The sequence below is a fragment of the Neofelis nebulosa genome, chromosome 9 (genome assembly GCF_028018385.1).
Source record: "Neofelis nebulosa isolate mNeoNeb1 chromosome 9, mNeoNeb1.pri, whole genome shotgun sequence".
NCBI lineage: Eukaryota > Metazoa > Chordata > Mammalia > Carnivora > Felidae > Neofelis > Neofelis nebulosa.
In genome coordinates, this window is record NC_080790.1 from 107,023,666 (window position 1) to 107,049,088 (window position 25,423).

Sequence of the window (25,423 nt, forward strand, 5' to 3'; positions counted from 1 at the left end):
CCCCAGTTTGTACACCTTCCAATGTCTATGCCCTTTTGTAGTGCCCTCTCACATTGACTCTGGATATGATCATGTGATTTGTTTGGGCCAAATAAGAGAATAGCAAATTTGATGCAAGCAGATTGAAAAGGCACTTGTGATTTTTTCCCGTCTTTCTCAGACCCCTGCTACAGCAGTGAAGGGTGAGACTTTGTAGAGGAAAGCTGAGTCATCTAGGTAAGGATCTCCTAGACCAGCCAGCCCCAGGTGATGACAAACATAGGAGTGAGTCCAGCTAAGATGAGCTGAGCCTGGTCCAAAGCAGCAGAACCGCCCCACTGACCAAATGACTCATGAAAAGTAGTACGTAGACGTTGATGTTGCAAGCCGCTACATTTCGGAGTTGTGTGTTATGCAGCCATAGCTAATTGTTACAATGGTTACAAGCATAGAATTTGGAGTCAAACTTACCTGGGTTCAAATTCTGGCCCTGCCACTTAATAGCAGTGCAAGTCACTTAACTCTCTGCCTCAATTTCCTCATCTTTATAGATGAAGATATGTATGTACTGGGTGTCCTAATATTACTTACACTCTAAGATTGTTTAAAGGATCCAATAAGTTAATTAAAAAAATTTTTAGGTGTTTACTTATTTTTGAGAGAGAGAGAGAGAGAGAGAGAGAGAGAGAGAGCATCAGTGAGGGAGGGGCAGAGACAGAGGGAGAATCCAAAGCAGGCTCCAGGCTCTGAGCTGTCCGCACAGAGTCCAATGTGGGGCTTGAATCCATGAACTGTGAGATCATGACCTGAGCTGAAGTTGGACGTTCAACCAACCGAGCCACCTAGGCGCCCCTCAAATAAGTTAATATTTACAAAATTCTTAGAATAGTTCCTGGCAAAGAGTGAATAGGTGTGTGTAAACTAAATAAAGCTTTTAAGCTTGTGCAATACTATCGTTGAATAATCATAATTAATGCACTGGAATTTATGAAATCTCCACTCCATTCCCTCTGGCAGCTAGTCCACTGTGTCCTATGTGAAATAGACTTTTAATAAATGTTTGTTGAATAAGTGTTGTTCCTTATAAAATAATTGCCTCAGTGGTCATCACATACCATTGCAATGAAGCTTTTCAATTCTTAATTGCTCTGCAACTCTTTTCTTAGAACTGCCTTCCAGGTTCATGGCAGACATTACTGACAATGGCTAGCCCAGTGTTCTACTTTGTAGTACAAAAATATATTAGGAAATAGCCAGAAGTCATTCAGAGCCTAACATTATGACATTTTCTCATGTAATTACAAATAGTGGAAGGTCCTATGAAAATATTTGTATAAAATGTAAGATGAAAATGACTGTCACAAGTGGCTTTTACACTGTCCCCCAAAGCATCGTTAAAACATGAGTTCCAAAACTGCTTTAAATGAGAGCAGAACTTATTTTAATTCAGCAAATCATCCCTATGTATCTCCCATGGCCTGCTCATGACTAGTGTTATTGAAATGGAAGAGATAAACCCTGGGACTAGTGGCTGGAAGTGAAGGGGGAAGGCAGGAGCCTAATGGAGAGGCTCAGCCAGCCTACAGAACTCACCATGCTCGAACTCTGCCTTTTGAAAAACGGCTACTTTGGATGGGTAAATTCTGGTTTGGCTGCATTATTAAGTTACATCCATCAGGAAAATTATCCCTAGCATCAATATGCCAAAGAGAAGGATTGTATATTTTTTCTTTACCAAGAAATTGCCAACTGGGGGCACCTGGCTGGCTCCGTCAGAGCACCATGTGACTCGTGATCTCAGAGTTGTGAGTTTGAGCCCCATGTTGGGTGCAGAAATTACTTAAGTAAATCTGTTTTAAAAATTGCAAACTGGAGGCATAGGGTCCAAACAGAGCACATGGAAATATTTTCTTGGGCTCACCTAATTTTGCCAAGTATTTTAATTAAGGAGTTTCTATGTTAATAAAATGAATTTCTTACTTTTCTTGAAAAATACAATTGGCAACACTGTGCCTGCATTCCCCGTGTTGGGCTAGAATCTAGTGGTTTCTGCCCCTCTGTGGATCATTTCCTCTTTACTTATTTAGACTTTTCCTGCCTCACTCCTGCAGGTGTTTGGGTTTGTGGGACACTTGAGAAGGCTGAAATGCCATAGGTGTTTGCCCACAAAATTCATAAAGGATATGTATTTACAATGCACAGGAGGGACTGAATGAAGGGGAAGGTGGGAAACAGCATTGGGACATCAGCAAAGTCATCTTCTGGGCCTTGTTCCCTGGTTCGAATAAGGTAGGGGAAAGCTCCCCAGCTTCCCAGCCACAGGAGGTGCCCATGGTCACCAAACTCAGCTGCCTGGGAGACAGGGAAGGAAGGTGCTCCTGTTCCATGGGCATCTGACCTTTCCCATCGATAGCCTGGTAGGTTTCTGGAACCATGTGGGAGATAAGTCACATTTTCCCCAATGTGATCACTGGCTAAAATCAGCCCTCTGGAGAAAGCTAAGGTAAAAGAAAATTTTGATAGAGGAAAGAAGGAGGTGATGGCAAGCCAGCTTCCATGAAGGCAATGACGTGTGGTTTTTTTTGGCAGCCAAAATTAGTGTCTTGGAGGTATCAGGCTAAAAATGTGCTCGAAATGAATCCAGCCAGCTTATTTTTGCCTTGTATCAGGTTTGCAGACATTCCATGTAGCTGTATGCCCTTGGGAAACCAAGCTCAGTCATCAACTTGAGTCAAGTTGAAGGAAAAATAAATCTTTGCTTATCAAGGTTATGAAAGACAAAGCCCTACATCCCAGAAACTGACAAAATGTATGAATTCAGAGATTTTTTTTTTTAAGCAGATAAATGTTGAGTAAACATACAGGCACACACTTTATAGCTGTAATTGAGGATAAAGAGACCAGCAAGGTTTGGTGCTGGATTTTGAGGTAAGCTTTGGAGAAACGCTCACTCAGTCCAGCGGTCACACAGGTAGATGCCTTCCCAGGCAAGGTGGATTGTATTGCATAATCCCCAGGGGGCGCCATTCTCACTGTACATTAATGGACAGTTAATGGAAATGGTAGAAATGAGCAAAGCGGACCAGATTTAACGCAACAGGACAAAGTAGGGCCATGCCCAGAGCTGGAGAGGGGGCTCCTGGAAAGGGGGCAGCTGCCACTCAGCTTCAGCCTTTAAATGCCCAGGCTTCGAGTAACGCTGGAAAACTTTTTTGCATGAAATCTGCTAATTTTAAATCACTGAGGCCAAACAAACCACATCTTCAGATCGCATCTGGCCCCAAAGCTGGCCATCTGTACACTCTGCTTGGAGGAGCAGAGTTTGCCTGGAATTCTGTGACTGTGTCAGGGCGGGCAATGCACCCACAGTAACAGTGGAGCGAGAAGGGTGTGCTGGAAAGCCAGTGGGCCAGATGATCTGCAGCCCACCACATCCCACCTTCTTGCCCCAGTGGCCGGACAAAGGTGTAAAGAAAAGGATGGGTGAGGAGAACTAAATGTTGGACTAAGGAATTTGGGGGCTCCTCGACATTTTGTTGTTTTTGTTATTTATTTATTTGTTTGTTTATTTTTTGTTAGTTGACACTTGTCAGGTGTCTCTTACGATATTCTGAAAACAAATTTTATTTATTAATCTAGTGAGAATCTATAGCGGCAAATTGAGAAGACTGGTGTTTAAAGTATTTTGCTAACCAGGGACACTACATACAAATTCTAATTGACCCTTCCCTCATGGAAAGTGGTAACAGACAGCCTACAGAATCACCAAGTGCTTAATTACTTAATTAATCACTTAATTAATCACCAAGTGCTTAATCTTGTTAGACACACCAGCCTCACTGAGGCCAATGTAGGCTGCCCTTTTGACTCCACTGTAAAGAAAAGAAATCCAAGGTGTTATTAAAGGTCTTTACTAAAGACTTTATTAAAAGTCACAAAACTTGCTAAAGTCCACCAGCAGCGGAATTGATGTCTGAATATGTGTTAGAGTCTAAAGCCTGAATTTCACTATGGGTCTCCTTCACTCTGTATTCTGCACTAACAGCAACGTTTACAGAACTACAATAGTAACTTCACTTGCTGCTGAAATACAGAGATGTATAAATGTAAACATCATTCTCAAAGAGCTTACTCTGTTACACTGAAAAGGCATTCAGGTATAAAAGGCTAAATGAGTTAAATAGAACAGCTAAACACAAGAGCTGAAAAATTAAAAATATCTATGGTAATATAACATTATAAATGTTTTGACATCATCACTGAAAGGTTGAGTAATTCCCCTTTATAGATATGTAAGCTGAAATGCAAAAGCCAAATTCCTTATCCTGCTCAAAGAATCAGTGGAAGTCAACACCCATGACTTTATTTCTCCCCAGGCTTTTCCCAAATATTTTTTTTTTAGGAGTTCAAATAAAATGAACATGAAATCCTTTCATATTGTAGTGAAAATTACTATAGAAACAAAGAACAAGAAATGTCTGCTTTTTCAGTTTAATGGAGAGATTCCTGGGATCCAATGAAATAAATTCCAAAGAAAGAAGGTTCAGAGAGTTGCGCTGGATACTGCTTAGTTGGGTGGAAACAATTGTGCAGCAGAAGTGGGTGCCTGCCCTCTAATGGCCAAATTGGAGAATTACATTTTTTTCCTTCAAAACATGGAATAAAGGACTTGTTAAAGCCAAGATTTTATGTAAAAAATAATATCCTTCCTATTTCCAAAATGAAAAGAAGTAAGTTTAAAATATAACACAAGTAGGTCAGTAAAAGGATAATTTGAAAAGCCATTTTTATAAGTGTTGGAGGAGATGCCATTTGGTACACTGGTTGAAAAAATTTCCATCCAGGACATTGCAAATTTGGATCTGACAAACAGTAGAAAACTAGAATTTGGGGCATTTATTTGAGTGGCTGATATAGTAAGTAAGGGGTCTTCCAAATACGAAATATTTACTGTACTATTGGAGGTGTTGGGTCATGGGCCACCTAAAGGTATTGGGTGCTGAGTCACCTAGAACATATAGTCCTTTCCATGTAGTGGTTAGAATGACAGTGTCTTGATGCAGATACCAGATGAGGAAGATGCGAGGTCATCAGTTTTTACAGAACATCAAGGGCAAGGCTTATAATGTCATCATGTGGAAATCCAGTCCACTCAGGACAGATAAGGGCAGTGAGGATGGCTTTGTCAGAACTAGCTTTTTCCTCAAGAAAGAGCTTTATTAAATAACATGTACAATTCATACCTTGAATTTATGCCACCTGAATGAAATTAAGTAATGTATCTACTACACATTTCTTTTTTAATTTTATTTTTAATTTTATATTTATTTATTTTTGAGAGACAGAGCACAAGTAGGGGAGGGACAGACAGAGAGGGAGACACACAGGCTCCAGGCTCTGAGTTGTCAACACAGAGCCTGATGCAGGCTTGAACTCACAAACCGTGAGATCATGATCTGAGCCGAAGTCGGACGCTTAATCAACTGAGCCACCCAGGCGCCCCTCTACTGCACATTTCTAAGGAATCAAAAACATTTCTAAAAACCACTTCCCGATGTATGTATTTTGAAGCCTTTCAGGATGAGTATACTAATATTTGAAGACTATTCTGAAATGCATCAAAAAATAAGATAGAATAATGGATGGATAGAGGGATGGATGGACAGATAGCTATAGATGTCATAAAGGAAATGCATCAAAATTTAAATTGTGGAATCCAGGTGATTGATATATAGATGCTCATTATATAATCCTTTCAACATTTGGGTACGTTTGAAAAATTTTATAATAAATGATGGCAAAACCATACTTTGAAAAATCTACCAGAGTGAGTTAGAAGGAGAAGACAGCTTTAAGGAGCTGAATAAATTCATCTGGTGACTTCAGTTTTTGTCGTATCTGTGATCACAGAAAAAAATCATCAGTATTCCCAAGGTATCTTTCTTGAAACATTTATGACAGCTGCAAGTTTACATGTATATGCATGAATTTTAATTGTTAGCTTCTTCCTCTAGATTATATAAGACCTATGACAGCATCTGACTTTTCTCATCATTATATGTATATAGTATATAATGCCTAGCATGGTGACTGACAAAGTTGTGTTGAAAAAATTTTTTATTGAATGAATAAATGAAGAAATCCACATTTTGTTTTCTGCTTGTGCATAATCACTAGATATCTATCAATGACAAGTTCCTGAAACTAAAGAACCACCTAATTGTTATGCTAGCATAAGGAAACAATTTTTTTGAATGAACGAATCACTGAGTGAATGAAGATGCTGTTCTCTTGTCTGTAGAGAATTTGCATCAATTCATAACGACAATAGTTTATTCAGAAAGATTAAAGGGAGATAATATTTTATATATGTGATATATGTTATTGTTCCTGCCAACTTTAACTTATTAGAAATATTTGATATAGTTTCCAAAGAAATCAGAAGAAATGAGCTCTTTATAGGTGGGCATAAATCATGGACTCTTTTTAAAGCGTATTAGACCAACCGCCCTTAACATTCATCTTGTGGGAATGGATCTTTCCAACTAACTAAGCCAAATCATGTGGCAAAGACTAAGGTCAGTTGCTCACAGAACAGATCCTGGACAACTCCCCAAGAAGAGAGTTTCTCCTGGAGCCCTAGTTGGGTTTCTGTGATGAAGCTGACATTTTAGAGTGCCTGGAATAATGGCTTTTTAATTCCACATGGGGAGGGCCCCTTGTAAGACACAGATGTAGGGCTCCAAAGCATTGGTTCTCAATCAGTGGTTCCTTCACCAGCAGCATCAGCATCACTACAAACTCATTAGAAATGCAAATTCAGGGACACCTGGGTGATTCAGTCCCTTAAGTGTCGGCTTTGGCTTAGGTCATGATCCCAAGGTTCACGAGTTTGAGCCCACATCCAGCTCTCTGCTGTCAGCACAGAGCCCATTTAGGATCCTCTGTCCTCTCCTCTCCCTCTGCCCCTCCTTCGCTGGGTCTCTCTCTCTCTAGAAATAAATAAATAAACTTGAAAAAAAAAAAGGAATGCAAATTTGCCCCAGACCTAGTCTATCAGAAACTCTCAGGGTGAGGCCTGGCAATCTGTGCTTTAAGAAATGGGCCACCTGGGTGGCTCAGTCGGTTAAGCCTCTGACTTCGGCTCAGGTCATGATCTCCTGGTTTGTGAGTTTGAGCCCCTGCATGGGGTTCTGTGCTAACAGCCCAGAGCCTGGAGCCTACCTTGGGTTCTGTGCCTCCCTCTATTTCTGGCCCTCCACCACTCACACTCTGTCTCTCTCTCTCTCTCTCAAAAATAAAAATTAAGAAAAAAAAAAGAAGTGATCCAGGTGATTCTGACAGATGCTTAAGTCTGAGGGCCTTGCTACTCAAAATTTGGTCCATAGGTCAGTAGCATCAGCATTACCTGGAAGCTTGTTAGAAATGCAGAATTTTGTGCCCTGCCTCAGACCAATTAAATCTGAATCTGCTTTGTAACAAGATCCCCAGGTGATCTGTATGCACATTAAAATCTGACAGGCCTTGCTCTAGACAGTGAAAAAACTGTCATTGAGAGTCACACTTTTACAGCCCCTATGGTAGGGGACATGGCACGGACTCCAGTATTGAAATTTCTGGATGTATTGCTGTTTTAGGCAGATGAACCTAAAGCTCCTTATTGAAATTCATCAACATTTAAAAAATTGTTAATGGAGGAGGTTTGTGAAAGCAGTGAAAATGAATCAGTCATTGAGTAATTTCACATCAAATGCACGTAAGGGTCTTCTCTGGAGAACTCATTTAAAAAGACTCTTGTTCCTCTATTTTGTGACTACTGATATTAGGCAAGTCGATCTACACTTATAAGCAACTGTTCCCTCTTTTAAAGTTGGGGATTACATGTTATGTATTACGGCTCAGTTTTATCCAGGGCACCCAATAAAATGCCTTGTAAACTCCAAACCTGCACAGAAATGAAAGGGATGGTGTTATTATCTAAAGATCATCTCCAAAAAGGCAAACTTTCTCTTCCTACTTTATTGGATGCTTTAAGTTCAGGGATTGTGAGCAACTATTATTTCTATAAATTGGTAATTTGCTAAATTATTATTTGAGGAATAAATTTTTCATTTAAAGAGATTCCAAAATGTCACGCAAACCTCATCTTTGATTTCAGCACCGAATTCTTGAACCATGGATGAGGTATCATGCTTCTGTTTTAGAAGTATTAAAAGACATTCCAGGTTTTCTTGACTTAAACACTGTAACCTTATGAGAGTACCACCTTGAATTTTTTGCTGTTGGGTTTTGCTGTTGTTATCTTACTGGGGAAATTCACACCAGACCATCAAAACTTTTTCTTGTCAAATAATCAGATCTCATCGAAGATGCCCACAGTGTCATACACTGAAGAAGGAAATAAATTATTTTTGATATATTCCAACTCACTTATAAGAACACATGAGTCTGACAACTTAAAACATAGGCCTCTTGGAATAAATGAAATTTTGGTATTACTAAACAACTATCCCTTTCAACATCAAAATGAGATGAAGGCCACTCCCCCACCTTCACTTGTATAATACGCACAGATGACAGAGAGAACTCTTCAGAACAAAAATTTTGGCCCTGAGGGTTGAGCAAGGTTTGGGGCATCATGTACTCTGTCTTAGATCATAACTTTCTCCAAGGGTGGAAATGAACACTTGGTGAATGAATGCAGCAGCCTTTATAACTTAGAAGGTTTGAGTTGGGGGGTAAACGAATTTTGGAGAAGCCAATGTACAAACTACTCAAATAGAATCTACATATATAAACTTAACTTATTGCAGAACAGTAATATCGAGTGATTTAAAGTGGGGGAAGGAAATCTTGACATTTGATTCAATAAAAATTCAACTCAAAGGATGTTACTATTTAAGGTAAAGGTCTTCTATTCTGTGCTCAGTTAGCCAAGGAACATGCAATAGAGGGCAAAACAATGAATGAAGGGCTAGTTCTTGTTAAAGGTTGCTAGAATATTTCAGTTTTGTTACTGAGCTAGTACAACAGGGTGTAGTATAGACCCTTGCTACTCAAAGTATGCTACATGCATTACCCCATGACTTACTTATGAGAGATGCTGAGCCTCTCCCTACCCAAGACCTACTGAACCAGGATCAGCATTTTATCATAAGGCCCTGGTTTACACATTGGACTTCTAGAAATGCTGGTATAGAATATGACTCCTGGAGCTAGATTGCTTGCATTTCAACACCAACTCTGCTTCTTACTGGTTTGTGTGACACTGGCTGAGGAACTGAATCTCCCAGTGCCACAGTTTCCTCATCTGTTAAATGGGGATAATAATAGTAACTAAGACATATGGATATTTTAAGACATAAGTGTGTTAATAAAATAAAGGGCTCAGAACAGTGCTATGTACATAGTAAGCACTCAGTAAAATGTTTCTGCATATCCTGATGTGTTAAAACAAGACATGTTTAAATATTGCATTTGGACATTAATAATGTCACATAACATTTTGTAATCAATATATTGGATATTTACTTCTTTCTCTTTATAGGTGTATTTTAAAAATAAGAAAGAAGGAGTATTACTGATGTCTCATTAGGCATTTCTATAAGCACATTAAAACAGTAGGGTTGTGAAACCATTTTTAAAAATTAATAGTTTTTTTTAAAGAAAAAAATATATACATAAAAATGTGCTATAAGGATATACACCAAAAATGTTAACAGTTTCTGCAAGACTACTGAGGGCCTTTGTGTGTATGTGTGTGGTTTATTATTTAAAAAAATTTTTATATACTTTTTTAAAATAAAGAAATAACTATGAATATCACAAAGCCTTTGTTATAATTAAGATTAGTCAGCTTTTCACAACCTTATTAACCCAGCATCCTGAATGACAATTGTTTTTACAGAAAAAATGAATCTAGCCATGCAAATCTCTATTATTACATAAATATATGTTGGATATCTATCTATCTATCTATCTATCTATCTATGTATCATCTATCTATCCTTTCACATGATCTGAGACAAATGTGTAGTGTTCAAAGCATGGGGGAATTTTCAACTTGCCTACTTATTTGGTTTGCAAATTACTCTATGAAGATAATTTATTAAAGTCTTACAAATCTGGGAATATTTTGCAGTCCAATGAAGTCTTTAATTTTCAAATAGAAATGACCTTTATAACTACCAAGTTAAAAGGATTATACTAAAAAAGTCTTTGCTGCTAAAATAGTGTCTCCAGTGCCTGCCATGTCCTAGATAGAATTTTCTTTTGAGAAAACCACAGCTACTTATTTTCAGTGGCCTCATTCAAACAAACTTACATCATTACAAGACAAGATAAAGGGCACACTGGTGTTCAAAGGTGTGAAATGACTTTTCCTTCCTACCATTACATGGTAAGGGCAAATGATTTTTTCCCTCCAGCTTCAAAAATGAGGTCACTTAGGGTTTTGACATTTCAAAGGAAGAAAAAATTATATTTTCTCTGTTGGACCATATGGAATTTATGGAATTCAATGTCTCTAAAATTATTTCTAAAACTGGAAATGTCTAAATATCTTCTGAATTAACCAACATTATACATTTACTGAAAATCCTTGCTGATCACTATTGCTAGAGGAGAAACAAAAATAAAGTTGATCTAAAATGCTACTTCTGTATATTTTATATCCATTGGTGTTGCATTCTTTCTACATAGATTTTTGATATGTGATGTCTGGTGCAAAAATAAGGCTTTGAAAGGATGGCAGTGTGAAAGAATCCATGACATCTTGAAGGCCGTGGATCTCCTATTTGTCAGAGTGACATTTTTTGCAGTGATTAGAAAAATGGTCTCTGGTGCATCAGTAAAATACTCCATTAGGAGACTTTTACGTCAATTTTTGTATTATATAAGGAGAAATTGGTAGTGTCTTGAAACGTTCTCTTCAACTGAGTGTTCACTCTTGGAGAACCTAGCTAGTGAATAGATAGAAACTGATGATAGAAAAGTATTGTTTCTAGATAGTGATAGTACATGCAATTTAACTTGCAAATGCTTTCTTTGAACTTCTATTACCTAGAAAATAAAACATATCCAGTTGATTAAAGAGATTCCTGTTTTTCTAATTGAAGGAGAATATTATTAATGATTATTAACATCTACATAAATTATCTTTACTTTGAATTATCTTTTATTTATGTTATATTATATTTTATATTTTATGTTAGAAAGCCAAAGAAGGTAGAAAAGAGTTGCAAAGTTTCTTGTAACTTTCTAAGGAGAGCCTCTACTTCCATATTGGTGTCTACATGAGCAAAATGAGAAATTAGTTGAATCTTTCTCCTCTTAATCTTTTCAAAGACCATCGCGGGGGGAGAAGTACTATGATCTGTGAAGAACCACCAGAATTAAAGACATACTATTGCCAAACATTCAAATTCTGGTTCCCAGGCAAAAAATTCAGAAAGGGCATTCATCCTTGACTTCAAGTATAAAGCAGCAGCTATCTGGCATTGTTGCATTCCCTATAGTCAGAATTCAACACGGGGTGCTTGAACGCATGATTTATTGAGACACTGCTCTCAGGAGAAAACTGCAGGAAGATGAAGAAAGCAGGGTAAGACAGGGAAAGAAGATTAAGTTAAAATATGGTCTCAGCTTAAAAAAAAAAGGGGGAGGGGCGCCTGGGTGGCTCAGTCTGTTAAGTCTCCGATGCTTGGTTTCAGTTCAGGTCATGATCTCACGGTTTGTGAGTTCAAGCTTCGTGTCAGGCTCCATGCTGTCAATGCAGATCCTGCTTGGGATTCTTTCTCTGACTCTCTCCCTTTCTGTCTCTCTCTCTCAAAATAAAAGGATAAACTTAAAAAAAAAAAAAAAAGAATATGGTCTCAGCCTGAGTCCTGCCTTAGTCTGATCCAATGGGGGCTCAGGAGTGTGAACTGCATCACAGAAGTTGTCCACCCAGAAGCAAGGGACCAGGGCTTTTATTCTCCTAGATCTTTCAGTTGCTGGGCATGGGTCACCGCCTTCCCAGAATAACCTGCCAGACATCTCCAGGAAGGTAGCTCCTTTCAGCCCAGGCCAGTCCTCTGGAGAAGTCTATGGCCACAAGACCTTTGTAGCCCACACCTGCAGCAGTGGGTGAGGCAGCCCTTGAAAAGAAGATCTGGGTAGGACCCCAGGAGCACCTGCTTGCAGCATGTGAAGACCCATCCAGATGTGGGCCCCACACGAGCAGTGAGTGCTTGGACTAACCCCTCAAAATTCAAGCAGGGGGCTCAAGTGTTTCTCACTGTTTTGTTCCCCCACCTCTGCAGATGCTAAGAATAGATGTTACAGGCACAAATAACTTTGGAAGCACATTCATATCTTCTGTTAGGCATAATTTTTTGGCAGTGGAAATTTTCCTGTAACCCTAATTATGGCATACGTGAGGTATGTGGCATTATTTATGAAACTTACTAGTCTAACTTTAAATTTCACTGTCTATCGATCCTATAGAATATGATGCCACCAGTGTAAATAAGAGCCTGGAAATTTTTACTTTTTTTTTTTTTTAATGTTCATTTATTTTTTTTTTTGAGAGAGAGAGAGAGTATGTGTGTGCATGTGTGCATGCGAGTGGGAAAGAGACAGAGAGGCAGAGAAAGAAGGAGAGAGAGAATCCCAAGCACACTCTACACTAGTCGCAGAGCATGACATGGGGCTTGATCCCATGACCCTGGGATCATGACCTGAGACGAAATCAGGAGTTGGGACACTCAACCCACTGAGCCACCCAGGCAGCCCTGGAAAATTTTACTCTTATGTTAAATATTTTCCTTCCCTTCCCTTCCCTTTCATGTTTAATTAGCTCAATATCAAAAGCTCAATTATTAGCTCAATAAATCAAAAATTTCTAAAATTCTATACAAAAAACAAGTAAATAACCATAGGTGTGCTCAAAAATGTATTTACATATATTCACTGAAGGTCTGTTTAAATAGTGGAGCACTTCAAATATCCAATAATAGGGGACTGGAAAAATAAATTATGATATGGCTATATGACAGAAGACTACGATGAAGTCATTAAAGGTTATGTCGTATGCAGTATGTGAAAATAAAAAGTTGAAACACAGATTGTGAATATTGTCCCATTTTATGAAAAAGTAATAGTTGTGCATAAAAAGACTAGGTACGTATACACTCCATATATACAGTGTTAAGTCTGGGTGGTTTAGGTGTTTGAATTGTAGGTAATATCTTTAGGATTTTTCTTTTATCATTTTTAATTTAAATTTTTTTCTATGAGAAACCCAGGTTTCTTTTGGAATAAGAAAAAATCAATTTAATAAATAATATTAACTTTAATGGACTTGGTATTATAGTTATCCAAACAATTTTCAAAATGTTTTTCCCATTCTGATAGTTCTCCCTCTACTTTTTCCCATCTTTTTCCATGAATTTATCCTCTGAATATTCAAGTGAAATGTAAAAAGAACTCATTTCCTTCACTCTGTTTAATATTGGTATCATTCCAATCATTAAATCATATTTCACTTTTTTAAAAATTAAAGCTTTGTCAGTCTACATAGAGGCCTTATATTTTTAAATTTCACTTCTAATATTTATAGAACTTCCTTAATTATTCTTTGCATTGTGACATCTAATTTAGAAAAATATATCAATTATTTGGAAATATATTATAATATATAAGTATAAAATGAAATAATAATAGTAAACATTTTATGGCCCATACTATGCACCAAGTATTTGTATTAAGTACTTTATGTATTCTAAGAAGTCACAAAAGCACTTTGAAAATCCTGCACTTTAGATTAAAGACAAAAGAAAATACTAAATGACTTGAGATCATCTTCTTTTCTAAGTGCTTTAATCACCTTTAATCAATATGAAATCAGTTAGAAACTTTCACCTGAAATGGCAAGATGTGGACTTTTCAGTGTAGTCATAAAATATGATGCTGATGTTGGCCACAGAATACCAGAAGATAATGAAATATGAACGATTCAGTCAATCATGTAGATGTTTTATGAGTTAATGCTGAGCTCCATCAAAGTGGTTTTCCAATGTGCTATTTTCTTCTCCTGAGGTGTGATGTTACATAAGCAAAGCCAGCCAGTGGGTGTGGAAATCATGCTTAATGCCATGCATAAGATTAGAACACTCTCTCACCTCTTTCTTTACTTCTTCTTCATCTTCCAGTGTCAAAGCAGCCAGTTGCTTTGCTCTCTGTTCCATCAGATTCACATATCGTATTGGATTTGACAAAGCTTCAATCACATCTAAATACGGAAGAGACATTTTAGGATCAAAGGTCCTAGATATATTGATTATCCACCATTCATTCATCCATCCAGTCATCCATCCATCTATCCTACCTACCATCCATGCATTTACTCATCCATCCATGCATTCATTCATCCTGTCTACTCACCCACCCATCCACTGATTCATCATCGATCTTCCACTATTCCATCTAACCATGTAAGTACCCACTCATCCATGCAATATTTTGGAAATGGACAAGAGTCAAGACTCTTTGCTACAACCTCAGGAAGATAAAACTCAAAGGAGTTCAGCTCTGACAACCAAACTGGACAGACCCCAACCTGGGATGCCTCAATGCTCTGTATTTTTTTTTTTTTCTTGAGAGGTCCATCCATTCCAGCAATGGCCCACACACTTGTTCTATTTGGCCCAAATAGGTCTTTCATAAATGAAGACCTTTCACATAAAAAACCTGCTTTCCAGACTGTTTAAACAATCCAAATGTTTGGCAGTACGAGACTCATTCACATGTGATTCTGTCTACCTGGAGAGAGTTATGGTTGCCATCTTTGGATGGACATGTGCTCCAAGTTTGCCATAGTCTCCACCACTCCCCAGTACCTTACAACTAGGCTACTTAACATTGTAAGTATTTAAATTTATGATTCCTGGTTGACATTGTCACAAGTTAATTCCTCTAAACTTAGAATCTCACCCACGAAAAGGACCTGGCTTCTAAAACTGGCTGAAGATAAATTCATTGTACAGACCTAGATACACTGCTGTAGTACCAGGTAGCCTGGATTAGAAAGTGCTGGCCCCAAAAGAATACTAATACTAGTAGATAAATATGCTCAATACTTTATTGGGACTTAAGTGAAATTAAATTAAAACTTATTCACAAAGTTTTGAGCAATTTAATAAACATACATACACAAATAGAAGCGATTCTGAGGCCAGAATTTCCTGCCTAGTTTTGGTCCAGTTTTCCTTCCACTAACCCACAAAAATATGGATGGCCCCATATGGAAATATCCCCTCGAGTCAGGTTTTTTACCTGCATATGTATCTGGGACATAGTCTTTCACCTCTATGTAGACAAAGACAGCTGGGAGCATCAGAGGCTGGTTCCTCTCATTCCGCAGACAGATGTAGTGATAGCCTGGAGGGTGACATTAATACTGTGCATTGCATATTTTATCCACAATGTTAGTTACAACACAGGAACATCTATGTGATGGAAGCATTTATCTTAGATGACTCTGGATGACAAACAGGTCACTTCTTTCTCATTTTAATTTGCATGGTTTTGAGTGATATTCTTTTTCTCAGCAGACAGGAAAATAATGTCAATTCTGATCATTTTCCTTCCCAGTCATGTTTTTCCCCACAAAAGAGAATTTAAAACTGTATGTCATAGACTGAATTATTGGTCCAAATTCTTTTACATGATATCTTGACTTAGGGCTTAGCCATATGCTTTGCTTTGTTAATGACGTGGTGCAAACAGAGACTTAAAATGAACTTGCAGAGTCAGGCTTAACTTTCTGCATTCCAGTGGGTTGCCACAAAAGTCCACACTGTGAGTGCCACTGCTCCTTCAGCCTGGGCCCCTGAATGAGCACATGTGGAACAGACCTAACTCCAGACCACAGCCTGAAGCTGTGGCTGAGCCCAGCCACACCCTGTGAACCCACAGACCTGTGAGCATAAAGATAAAACACTTGTTATAAGGCATCGAGTCTTCAGATAGCTTCCTAAATCATGCTTTAATAATCACAGATGGCAGTGATGGTTTTCTTTACAACTTTGATAAATAGTTTCTCACCACACTATTCGTACCTGGCCGAATTGCCTGTACAGGCAAGATCCGGTGACCGATAAATTTACCTCCTTCTTCATAAACTGCTATCCTCAAACAGGCCAGAGAAGGAAGAACCACCTAGAGGGACATTAAGGACACTTGTGGTTACAAGAAGGTACAACTGCAAGGAAGGATTAGAAAGGGAATATTCTAACATGCCCTGTGCTTCCAAATTCACATAGAAGTTTCTACTTAACTAACTGATAAAAAGGTAAGTTGTTGCTCTATAACTTTGATTTTCAAAAGGATTACCAGTGATATGGCTTCATCTATGTCTCATCACCTTGTCCTGATGAGGAATTTGTTCATCATGTACACCATTTACTTTAAAAAAAAAAGTTTTTTAATGTTTATTTGTTTTTCAGAGATAGAGAGAGACAGAGCACGAGCGGGGGTGGGGGGTGGGCAGAGAGAGAGGGAGACACAGAATCCGAAGCAGGCTCCAGGCTCTGAGCTGTCTGCACAGAGCCCAATGCAGGTTCGAACCCACAAGCCGTGAGATCATGACCTGAGCCGAAGTCAGATGCTTAACTGACTGAGCCACCCAGGCGCCCCTAGACCATTTACTTTTGACATGAACATTCTCAAGATGGTAATGATAAAGGTTTAAATATATGTTTAAATATAAAGTTAGTAGTCTTATCACTATTTGAGCATTGACTCTTACATTTTCAAAGCAAATTACTTTTATACTTTCAACGCAAAAGCAAAAGTACAAAAGAATAGCTTTTAGGAGAGCTTTCAGAGTGAGATTGCTTTATAAATAATTCCCAAATAATCAACAAAAAATTGCTCATTTTTCCTCCTTCAATGTAAAACATGTGTCAAAAACATAGGGCTAATTGTACCCTTAAAAACTTACTTTTGGTAAGAAGAATAAAGTAACATTTATTGACTATTTTCAAAGTGCCAGATATTTTATAAATGTCTTTATTATATCAGAAAAATTCTTATTGGGGTACCTGGGTGGCTCAGTCAGTTAAGCATCCGACTTCGGCCCAGGTCATGATCTCACAGTTTGTGAGTTCAAGCCCTGCGTCAGACTCTGTGCTGATAGCTCAGAGCTTGGAGCCTGCTTTGGATTCTGTGTCTGCCTCTCTCTCTTCCCCTCCCCAACTAAATAAATATTTTAAAAAATTTAAAAAAAGAAAATATTAATAACTCTATGAAGTAGACACTGTTATTAAATCCAATTAACATATTTAAAATAGTGGGAGCACAGAGACCTTTAACACAAAACTCTCTTCACAGAAGATGGCCTTTGTAGATCTTTTGGCCAGTTAAAAGCAAAGGCATGGTAAATAGTCTATCCCACTTTTTACTGGACTACTGTCCTCCTTTATGTGACAAGCACGTGTGAAGAAGATTTGCTTTTTGGTGAAGGCAGTGAGAAGGCCCAATCATATGAAAAAGGTTTTAACTCTATCAGACAGAATCCAGACAAGATAGAATGATCAGCTACCAGAGGCTAGAGATTACATGAAGTTTAATTTTTTTAATATTAAAAATTTTTTTTAATGTTTATTTATTTTTGAGAGAGAGAGACAGAGTATGAGTGGGGGAGTGTGAGTGTGCGAGAGAGAGGGAGACACAGAACTCGAAGCAGGCTCCATGCTCCAAGCTATCAGCACAGAGCTCGATGCAGGGCTTGGACTTGCAAACTGTGAGATCATGACCTGAGCCAGATTCGGATGCTTAACTGACCGAGTCACCTAGGCGCCCCTAATTAATATTCTTTTTTAAGAAAGTACAGACTTCCTTCTCTCTGCTACCATATTATTCCTTACTTCCCACTTCATTTGAGTTACAATGAAAATGTATCATTTATCACTTGTATTATGAGAGGATATGAGTTAATTTATATGTTTTTCTGGTCTTCCAAATGAGGTATACTAGAATTGATTCACAACACAATTCTGAAAATCCAAACAAGTGATTCACAGAGATCTTGAATAGCTTTTAAGATAGTCCCCCAAAGTGCTATTGCTTTATAAATGTGTAAATTCCCAAATGAAGTTACAATTAATTCTTCATGTAATTTTTCCCTCAGAGTGAAACACCTAGAATATGCATTTATATCTCATATCCAGGATATGTGACCAACCTTTTTGAACACAATGGGCTCTTCTTCCCAGACAGGATTTACAGCATTTCCTTGTGATGTTTTGGTCTTAAATGCCTTCCTCCTTGTGTCCACAGGCAAACCAAACATATCCACTTCCACATAGGTCCCAACTTTCTTATCAGAAAGAAACTGACCTGAAATAATCTAGAAAACAATAAAAAAGGAAGTCTTGATAAATGAATAAGTGATATAAGAGAATACTTTAGGGAGGTACAAATGCTGGTTGGTAGAATTAAAACCAAAATGAAATAGAGGCAAATGTACAAATATAATTTTTCATTTGGTTAAAGAACTGGTAGAGGAACCTTGAAAATGGTGAGTTTAAAAGGAGTCAGTTAATAAGACAAAGTTGTATAGGAGGAAATAAATGAACAAATACCAAAAATTTGATGAGATTATACTTTTTGTACTTGAGATACATCTGTTAAATATTGAAGATTGATCTTCAGAGCCAACTAAATATAAAGGTTTTTCTAATACTTAAAGAGGTTACAAGAGGAAAAACAAAAACCCTCACCTTAGCAAAGCCACAATGATAATAAAAACAAAAACCAAATATTAACTTAAACTGTCTAGTCCAGCTTATCATCACTCCTAACCCCAACCTGTTAGCCATCCACACAATTATGGGTATCCTTGCCTAGCTACAAAATTTATGGATATTGTAGAGTTAACAGAGAGTTTAAAATCACATATTCTGGTGGCCAAGAGCTTTCTGAGCTCAAGTTTGTGAAAGAGAACAGAATTATCAAGATGACAGCAGGGCTAGAAATGGGACACAATGGTGGCCTGAGAATGGCCCTCAGTGGCTCAGCAAGGCCAGTAGCTACATGCTGATGTGGTCAGAAATTCCAAACAGGTTAGAGAGAAAAACAAGGAAGAAGCCATTTGAATTTGCCCAAGATAACTCATTTTTCCTGAATGTTCTCTTTAGCCTGAATGTGTGGGACCTGCTAGCAACATTCTCTGTTTAATTTGAGGTTCTACATGAGAACAACTTAGCAGACATTTTATATATTTGAAACTTCCAGGTTATGTGAGTCACACTGGGAAATCAGATGCACCAAGGATTCTGTGTGCTTAAGATGTTCGATTAAAGCAGAGGTCCTTAGCTAAATTAATGACACTAACCCTCAATGTTCCCATCAGTAACATAGGATGGTGGAACACCTCTTGAGTTCCCAAGTCCATTCTGGCACTATGACTTCTATGTCAAAAGGTCAAAACAAAGGCGCCACTGGACGGACATGAACCAGATCTTGGGTCTGGCTATCATGTTAAAGACAGGATGGGCTGTCCATTCCAAGGACACCAACAACTGCAACAGTGTCTCCATTCTGGACTTGGGCAACGGTTCACATCCATTTGGGTCTCAACTGTTTTCCCTCAACTCACTTTCTATGTTATTTTTATAACTACTTACACTGTCATGGTAGAATTTAAAAAAATAAATAAGCAAGAAAACATGCACAAAACAAGATGAATTGGAGGACAAGAACAAAATTATTAGTTTGATCCAACTACACCAACAATTGACAAGGGTTCTAAAAATAGCATTTTGTCAGTGTGTGTTGCTTACGAGTTTATCTTCATCAAACTCGGCAGGAATTAAACATCCTTTGCTGAAAAGAATTTCCTAAAATAAACATAATCTCCAAGCTCTAATTCTGCCAACTCCACTCTTCAGATACATGGTGTGAAGTAATTTCAAAAGATATAATTTTGAGACACTTCATTGAAATTTTATTTTTGATGTTCAGTATCAAGTGACATAAATTTTAAAGTAAAAATGGGCTCAATAGGCTTAGGGTAGATATAAATTAGTAAAACTGTTACTTTTTTTTTAACAAAGTTTTTCATATGCCTTTGGTTTAAGGTCAGTCTGAAAATTGAATTTATGTCCAATAAAAAACATTTCTTAGTTCCACAGTTATCTAGCTAAACAAGGAAAGAAATAAAACTTTAAAGAAGTAAATGAAACAGCCACAACAACCAAGAGCTTATAGAATTCATGTATAAATCTCCTTATAAAGATGATTTTTCATTCATAGTATAAAATATTTTCTTATAGCTAAAAACATTATATCTGATATAACATCAATTTCAAAGACTGCAGAAATCATTTTGAATTTATATTTTAGGGTCAGGTATATATCTAATGAAGCAATTCTTTTACTTAGGATCATTACTATGTGTTTTAAGTCCCTGATTTTCAAAATGGTAAATTGAGAGCTTTTATTCAGCCTTTAGCGATTTAATGAGAGAATACTTTTTCTCTAATTTTTCTCAGTGTGGATATTTTTCTAGAACTAATGGAGAAATAAAAGACCAGAAGGTTTTTTCCAACATAGGTCAATGATCTTTACATCAAAAGAAAGGACCGACCATGGAGACTCTCCAACTTGGTTTATTGATTTAAGGTCCAATTTATCCTACTAAAGAGTAGGGCTTAGTCCCTTTATCCCATGCGTGGAGCTTCTGAAACTTGTAATTTGGAGAGAATTAGTCCTTAAAAAAATGCAAGAAGGAGGTGGAGATATTGCTAGCAACTAAGTTTTTGATGACTTACTTCTTTTTTAAAATTTTCAACGTTTTTATTTATTTTTTTGGGACAGAGAGAGACAGAGCATGAACGGGGGAGGGGCAGAGAGAGAGGGAGACACAGAATCGGAAACAGGCTCCAGGCTCCGAGCCATCAGCCCAGAGCCCGACGCGGGGCTCGAACTCACGGACCGCGAGATCGTGACCTGGCTGAAGTCGGACGCTTAACCGACTGCGCCACCCAGGCGCCCCGATGACTTACTTCTTTATGCAATGTGGGTAATGTTCAAGACTTTTGTTGGTGACAGTTTTGTAATAGAGAGGTACCTACCTTCACAGATAAAGTGTTGGCCACTATCCCATCTACGATGCCTTCGGTGAATGGATCAAAGTGCTTGTCGGGTCTCCTCATGAACTCTGGCTTTAATCTGTAGCCACTTTTCCCATTGTATTCATACATCCCCATATTTATTTGCATAGCCAGGTCTGAATATCAAAAACACAAACCTTATTGTGATGATATTCATGTTTAGAGCAAGAAAGTAAGATTGTATTATAGTCCATTTTTACTACCCCTTTTAAAAAGAAATATTTCTTCATTTGTAGAAACTTAGGAAACACAGAGAAGAAAAAAATCTAGCTGTACTCCAAATCTAGAGATGAACCACTGCCAACTGGTTGGTGTATATTCTGTTTTTCTCTTCTAATATGTTGTGAAAGTGTAATATGTCCATTTCACTAAATATTTGTCTGCTTTACTTTTAACAGCTGTGCAAACTCTTTTTGAATAGATTCATTTGCTAAATCATTTTGAAATCTTTGAATCCATCATTAATGGCAGTCTTAGGAGTGAAATTTCTAGGTCAAAAGATGTGTTGTAGGAAAATAATGTGTACTTTTTGATGTCCTGCCAAGATGTCCTTCAGAAAGCTCATGCCACTTTACGCCTCTAATCCATGCTTTTGAGCATGGACCTCCCTGCACCTCACCAAAAAGGAAAACATTCTTTTTTTTTTTAATTTATAGGAAAAATGATTTCTTTAAAAAATTTTTTAAAATGTTTATTTTTAATTGTATTTATTTATTTTTATTTATTTATTATTTTTTAAATTTATTTTATTTTTATTATTTTATTTTACTTTATATTTTATCATTTTTCTTAAAAATTTTTTTTTAATTTTTATTTACTTTTGAGAGAGAGAGAGCATAAATGGGGGAGGGGCAGAGAGAGAGGGTGACACAGCATCTGAAGCAGGCTCCAGGCTCTGAGCTGTCAGCACAGAGACCGTCCTGGGGCTCAAATCCACGAACCATGAGATCATGACCTGAGTCAAAGTTGGACACTTAACCCTCTGAGCCACCCAGGCGGCCCCAGGATTTCTTTTTTTTAATTTGCATTTCTTTTACTTACCACCTGTATCTAATTACACATTGACTCCTTTCTAATGAACAAAACTTATTCTTAAAAGTTTTCCTAAGACTCAGTCAGTGTATGAAATGAATGTCCACATGAATTGCAATTTGTAAGGTTAAAAAAAACCACATTTTAAGGTCATAGGGAATCTGGGAAGCTGCCATTTGTTCTAGATTGTTTGAGTCATGACTCATCTCTATTTAGGAGGATGGTAGAGAGGTAATGGTAGGATTATTTCAAAGTTCCATGTAACCAATCATTTTTAGAGCAGGGAAAATAAGTGAAATTTTATCTCTCAATTTATTAAGCTATGGTAACTATGATACTAAAATTGGGCAAAATACCAAAAAAAAAAAAAAAGGAAAAGAAATGATGGATTTGAAAAGATAATTGACATCAAAAGTGTAAAAAAATTACAATAGCAAATTGTATGTTCTAAAAAATAACACACAACAAGAAAGTAACATTTATCCCAGGAACAAAAGGATAATTACTTATTGGGAGATATATTTACTCACAAAAGAAGAAATGAATATATCATCATCCCAATAAATGCCACATGGCATTTAATAACATTAACATAAATTCCTAAAACACTATTAGTCAATTAGGACGGTGCATACAGTAGTCCCCACTTAACCATGGGAGATATGTTCTAAGACCCCAGTGGATGTCTGAAACCACAGATAGTACCAAACTCTACATATATTATGTTTTTTTCCTATACACACATAGCTATGATAAAGTTTAACTTATAAATTAGGCACGATAAGATATTAACAATAATAATAAAATAGAACAATAATAACAATATACTGTAATAATGGTTATGTGAATATGGTCTCTCTTTCAAGATATGTTTAAATTTTTTAGTGTTTATTTAATTTTGAGAGAGAGAGACAGAGTGTGAGCAGAAAGGCACAGAGAGAGCATGACACAGAAGCCAAAGCAGGCTTCAAGCTGTCAGCACGGAGCCCAATGCAGGGCTCGAACTCACGAACTGTGAGACCATGACCTGAGCTGAAGTCAGACGCTAACCGACTGAGCCACCCAAGCACCCCTCAAGATGCTGACCTAATGTACTGTACTCACCCTTCTTTTTGTGATGTTTATGAGATGATAAAATGCCTACAGGATGAGAGGAAGTGAGGTGAATGACGTAGGCATTGTGATGTAGATGTACTGTTAGGCTACTTTTGACCTGACAATAAGTCAGAAGGAGGATCATCTGCTTCCAGATCCTGGTTGACCACAGGTAACTGAAACCAGGATAAATGAAACTATGGATAAGGGAGACTACTGTACTCCTTTAGTGTGTGAGAGAATATCTGTCTCAGTCATAGCCAACATCTACTCAAAGCTGCCCACTCTTAATACTATTATTTAATACGATTGTAGAATGGTCAGTCCAAAGCACTAGGAAGGGAAAAAAAAACATAGATGTGATTACATTGTGATTGTGTATCTGAAAAAAAACAACAGAAGCTACCAGCAGAATAAGTTATTATGAGGGTTTAGAAGGGTGATTATAAAATGAACTTATTTATAAAATAAATATACAAATATCAATATCCAAAAGCAATCTGTTAAAAATATAATGTTAAAAAAAAGGCTTTCATCTAAAACTATCTCTCAGATGAAGACAAGTGATTTTGCTGAGACCTAATGTAAGAATTTTTATTTATTTATTTATTTATTTATTTATATATTTCTATTATACAAACTTTTTAATATTTATTTTTGAGAGAGAGAGAAATAGTGCAAGCAGGTGAGGGGCAGAAAGAGGGAGACACAATGTAAGAATTTTTTTTTTTTTTAACGTTTATTTATTTTTGAGACAGAGAGAGAGAGACAGAGCATGAACGGGGGAGGGGCAGAGAGAGAGGGAGACACAGAATCGGAAGCAGGCTCCAGGCTCTGAGCCATCAGCCCAGAGCCCGACGCGGGGCTCGAACTCACGGACCGCAAGATCGTGACCTGAGCTGAAGTCGGACGCTTAACCGACTGCGCCACCCAGGCGCCCCACAATGTAAGAATTTTTAAAGTGAAGAGAAAAACATTCTTTCTGTGCTAAGAAAAATAAAAAATGAAAGGTGTCAGTTTTCTTCATACTTCTTAAAATTCAAAATTGAATGTGATTTTAAACAAAATATTTTTTTCAGTGGGGAGAGGGAAACAATACAACAATTAAACTAATGTAAATTTAATATGATTTTATGCACAATCCCATTTCTTTCTCAGTGAGGGCAAGGGAAATAACAGTAAGTAAATTAAATTCATTTGGAATAGGGATCCCACTGGCAATGGCAAGACAAGTACTAAAAATTAATAGCCATGAAGGAGAATATCCACTTCCAGATATTAGACCATATAATTAAGCATTACAATAATAACAGTGAGCTATTGGCTCCGGAAGGCAGACAAATTTATTAGTAGAGAAGAATATAACTGGAAAAAAATGGACCCAAATTAATCACCTGCCAAAAAGCTACATCTACTAAGTAATTTCAGTTTAGTGTAAAAAAGAATTGATTTCTTACTGAGATTATACACCAAAATTAAATTTGGATGGTTGAAAGAGTCAAATTACAAATTAAAAGGAAAAAAAAAAAAACATGAGAGAAACAGAAGTAATCTGGGTCTAATCCTGGGGCGGAAAGACTATAATAATAAAAGTAAACCAAGACTCCATAAAATAAAACATGAATCAACCCAATCTCTTCTGTTTCATGAAATATGACAACATGCCCATTATATAAAAAGCGCTGTTGTAAGTGGATAGAAAATTGACAATAGTCCTAAATACGCAGTTTATAAAAACACAAATATAAAAATGGAAACACATATTTAAAATGTTCAACCTAAATAATAATCAAAGAAGTAAAATTAAAGCAACAATGAGAAAATATTTTGTCTGGAATATTATTAGTATTATTATTATTTAATTATAACACTTAACTGAAATCTCAAATGAGAGAGAATACTTCATATCATACACTGCTGATGGAAGAGAAATCCAGTGGAACATTTTTTTTTTGAATTTGTTAAAGGCACAGATTTTTAAAAATCATTTTATTTTTTTTCATCATGATAAATGTACTCTTAATCACCATCACCTATTTCACCCATCCCCTCACCCCTTTCCCATCCAGTAACCATCAGTTTGTTCTCTATAGTTAAGCATCTGTTTTTTGGTTTGTCTCTCTCTTTTTCTCCTTTGCTCACTTGTTTTGTTTCCTAAA

General features: G+C 37.1%; 1 protein-coding gene and 1 long non-coding RNA gene across 6 annotated transcripts in view; one reads left to right on the forward strand and one right to left on the reverse strand.

Moving 5' to 3' along the window:
* Positions 1-25,423, reverse strand: part of PLCB1 (phospholipase C beta 1) — a 706,541-nt gene that overhangs the window by 118,678 nt on the left and 562,440 nt on the right. For all 3 annotated transcript variants that reach the window (XM_058684913.1, XM_058684915.1, XM_058684914.1), the window contains exons 19-23: positions 21,099-21,253; positions 18,206-18,370; positions 16,080-16,179; positions 15,295-15,399; positions 14,142-14,251 (exon numbers count right to left, since the gene is read on the reverse strand). In XM_058684913.1, the coding sequence (XP_058540896.1) occupies positions 14,142-14,251; positions 15,295-15,399; positions 16,080-16,179; positions 18,206-18,370; positions 21,099-21,253 (635 nt within the window). The remainder of the gene's footprint in view (positions 1-14,141; positions 14,252-15,294; positions 15,400-16,079; positions 16,180-18,205; positions 18,371-21,098; positions 21,254-25,423) is intronic.
* The window catches only part of LOC131485432 (uncharacterized), a 93,647-nt gene that overhangs the window by 67,067 nt on the left and 1,157 nt on the right, over positions 1-25,423 (forward strand). For 2 of the 3 annotated variants that reach the window (XR_009248844.1, XR_009248842.1), the window contains one exon: positions 21,374-21,444. The exons of the other annotated variant lie outside the window; for it this stretch is intronic. This is a non-coding gene — a long non-coding RNA (uncharacterized LOC131485432). The remainder of the gene's footprint in view (positions 1-21,373; positions 21,445-25,423) is intronic. 3 annotated transcript variants of the gene reach the window in all.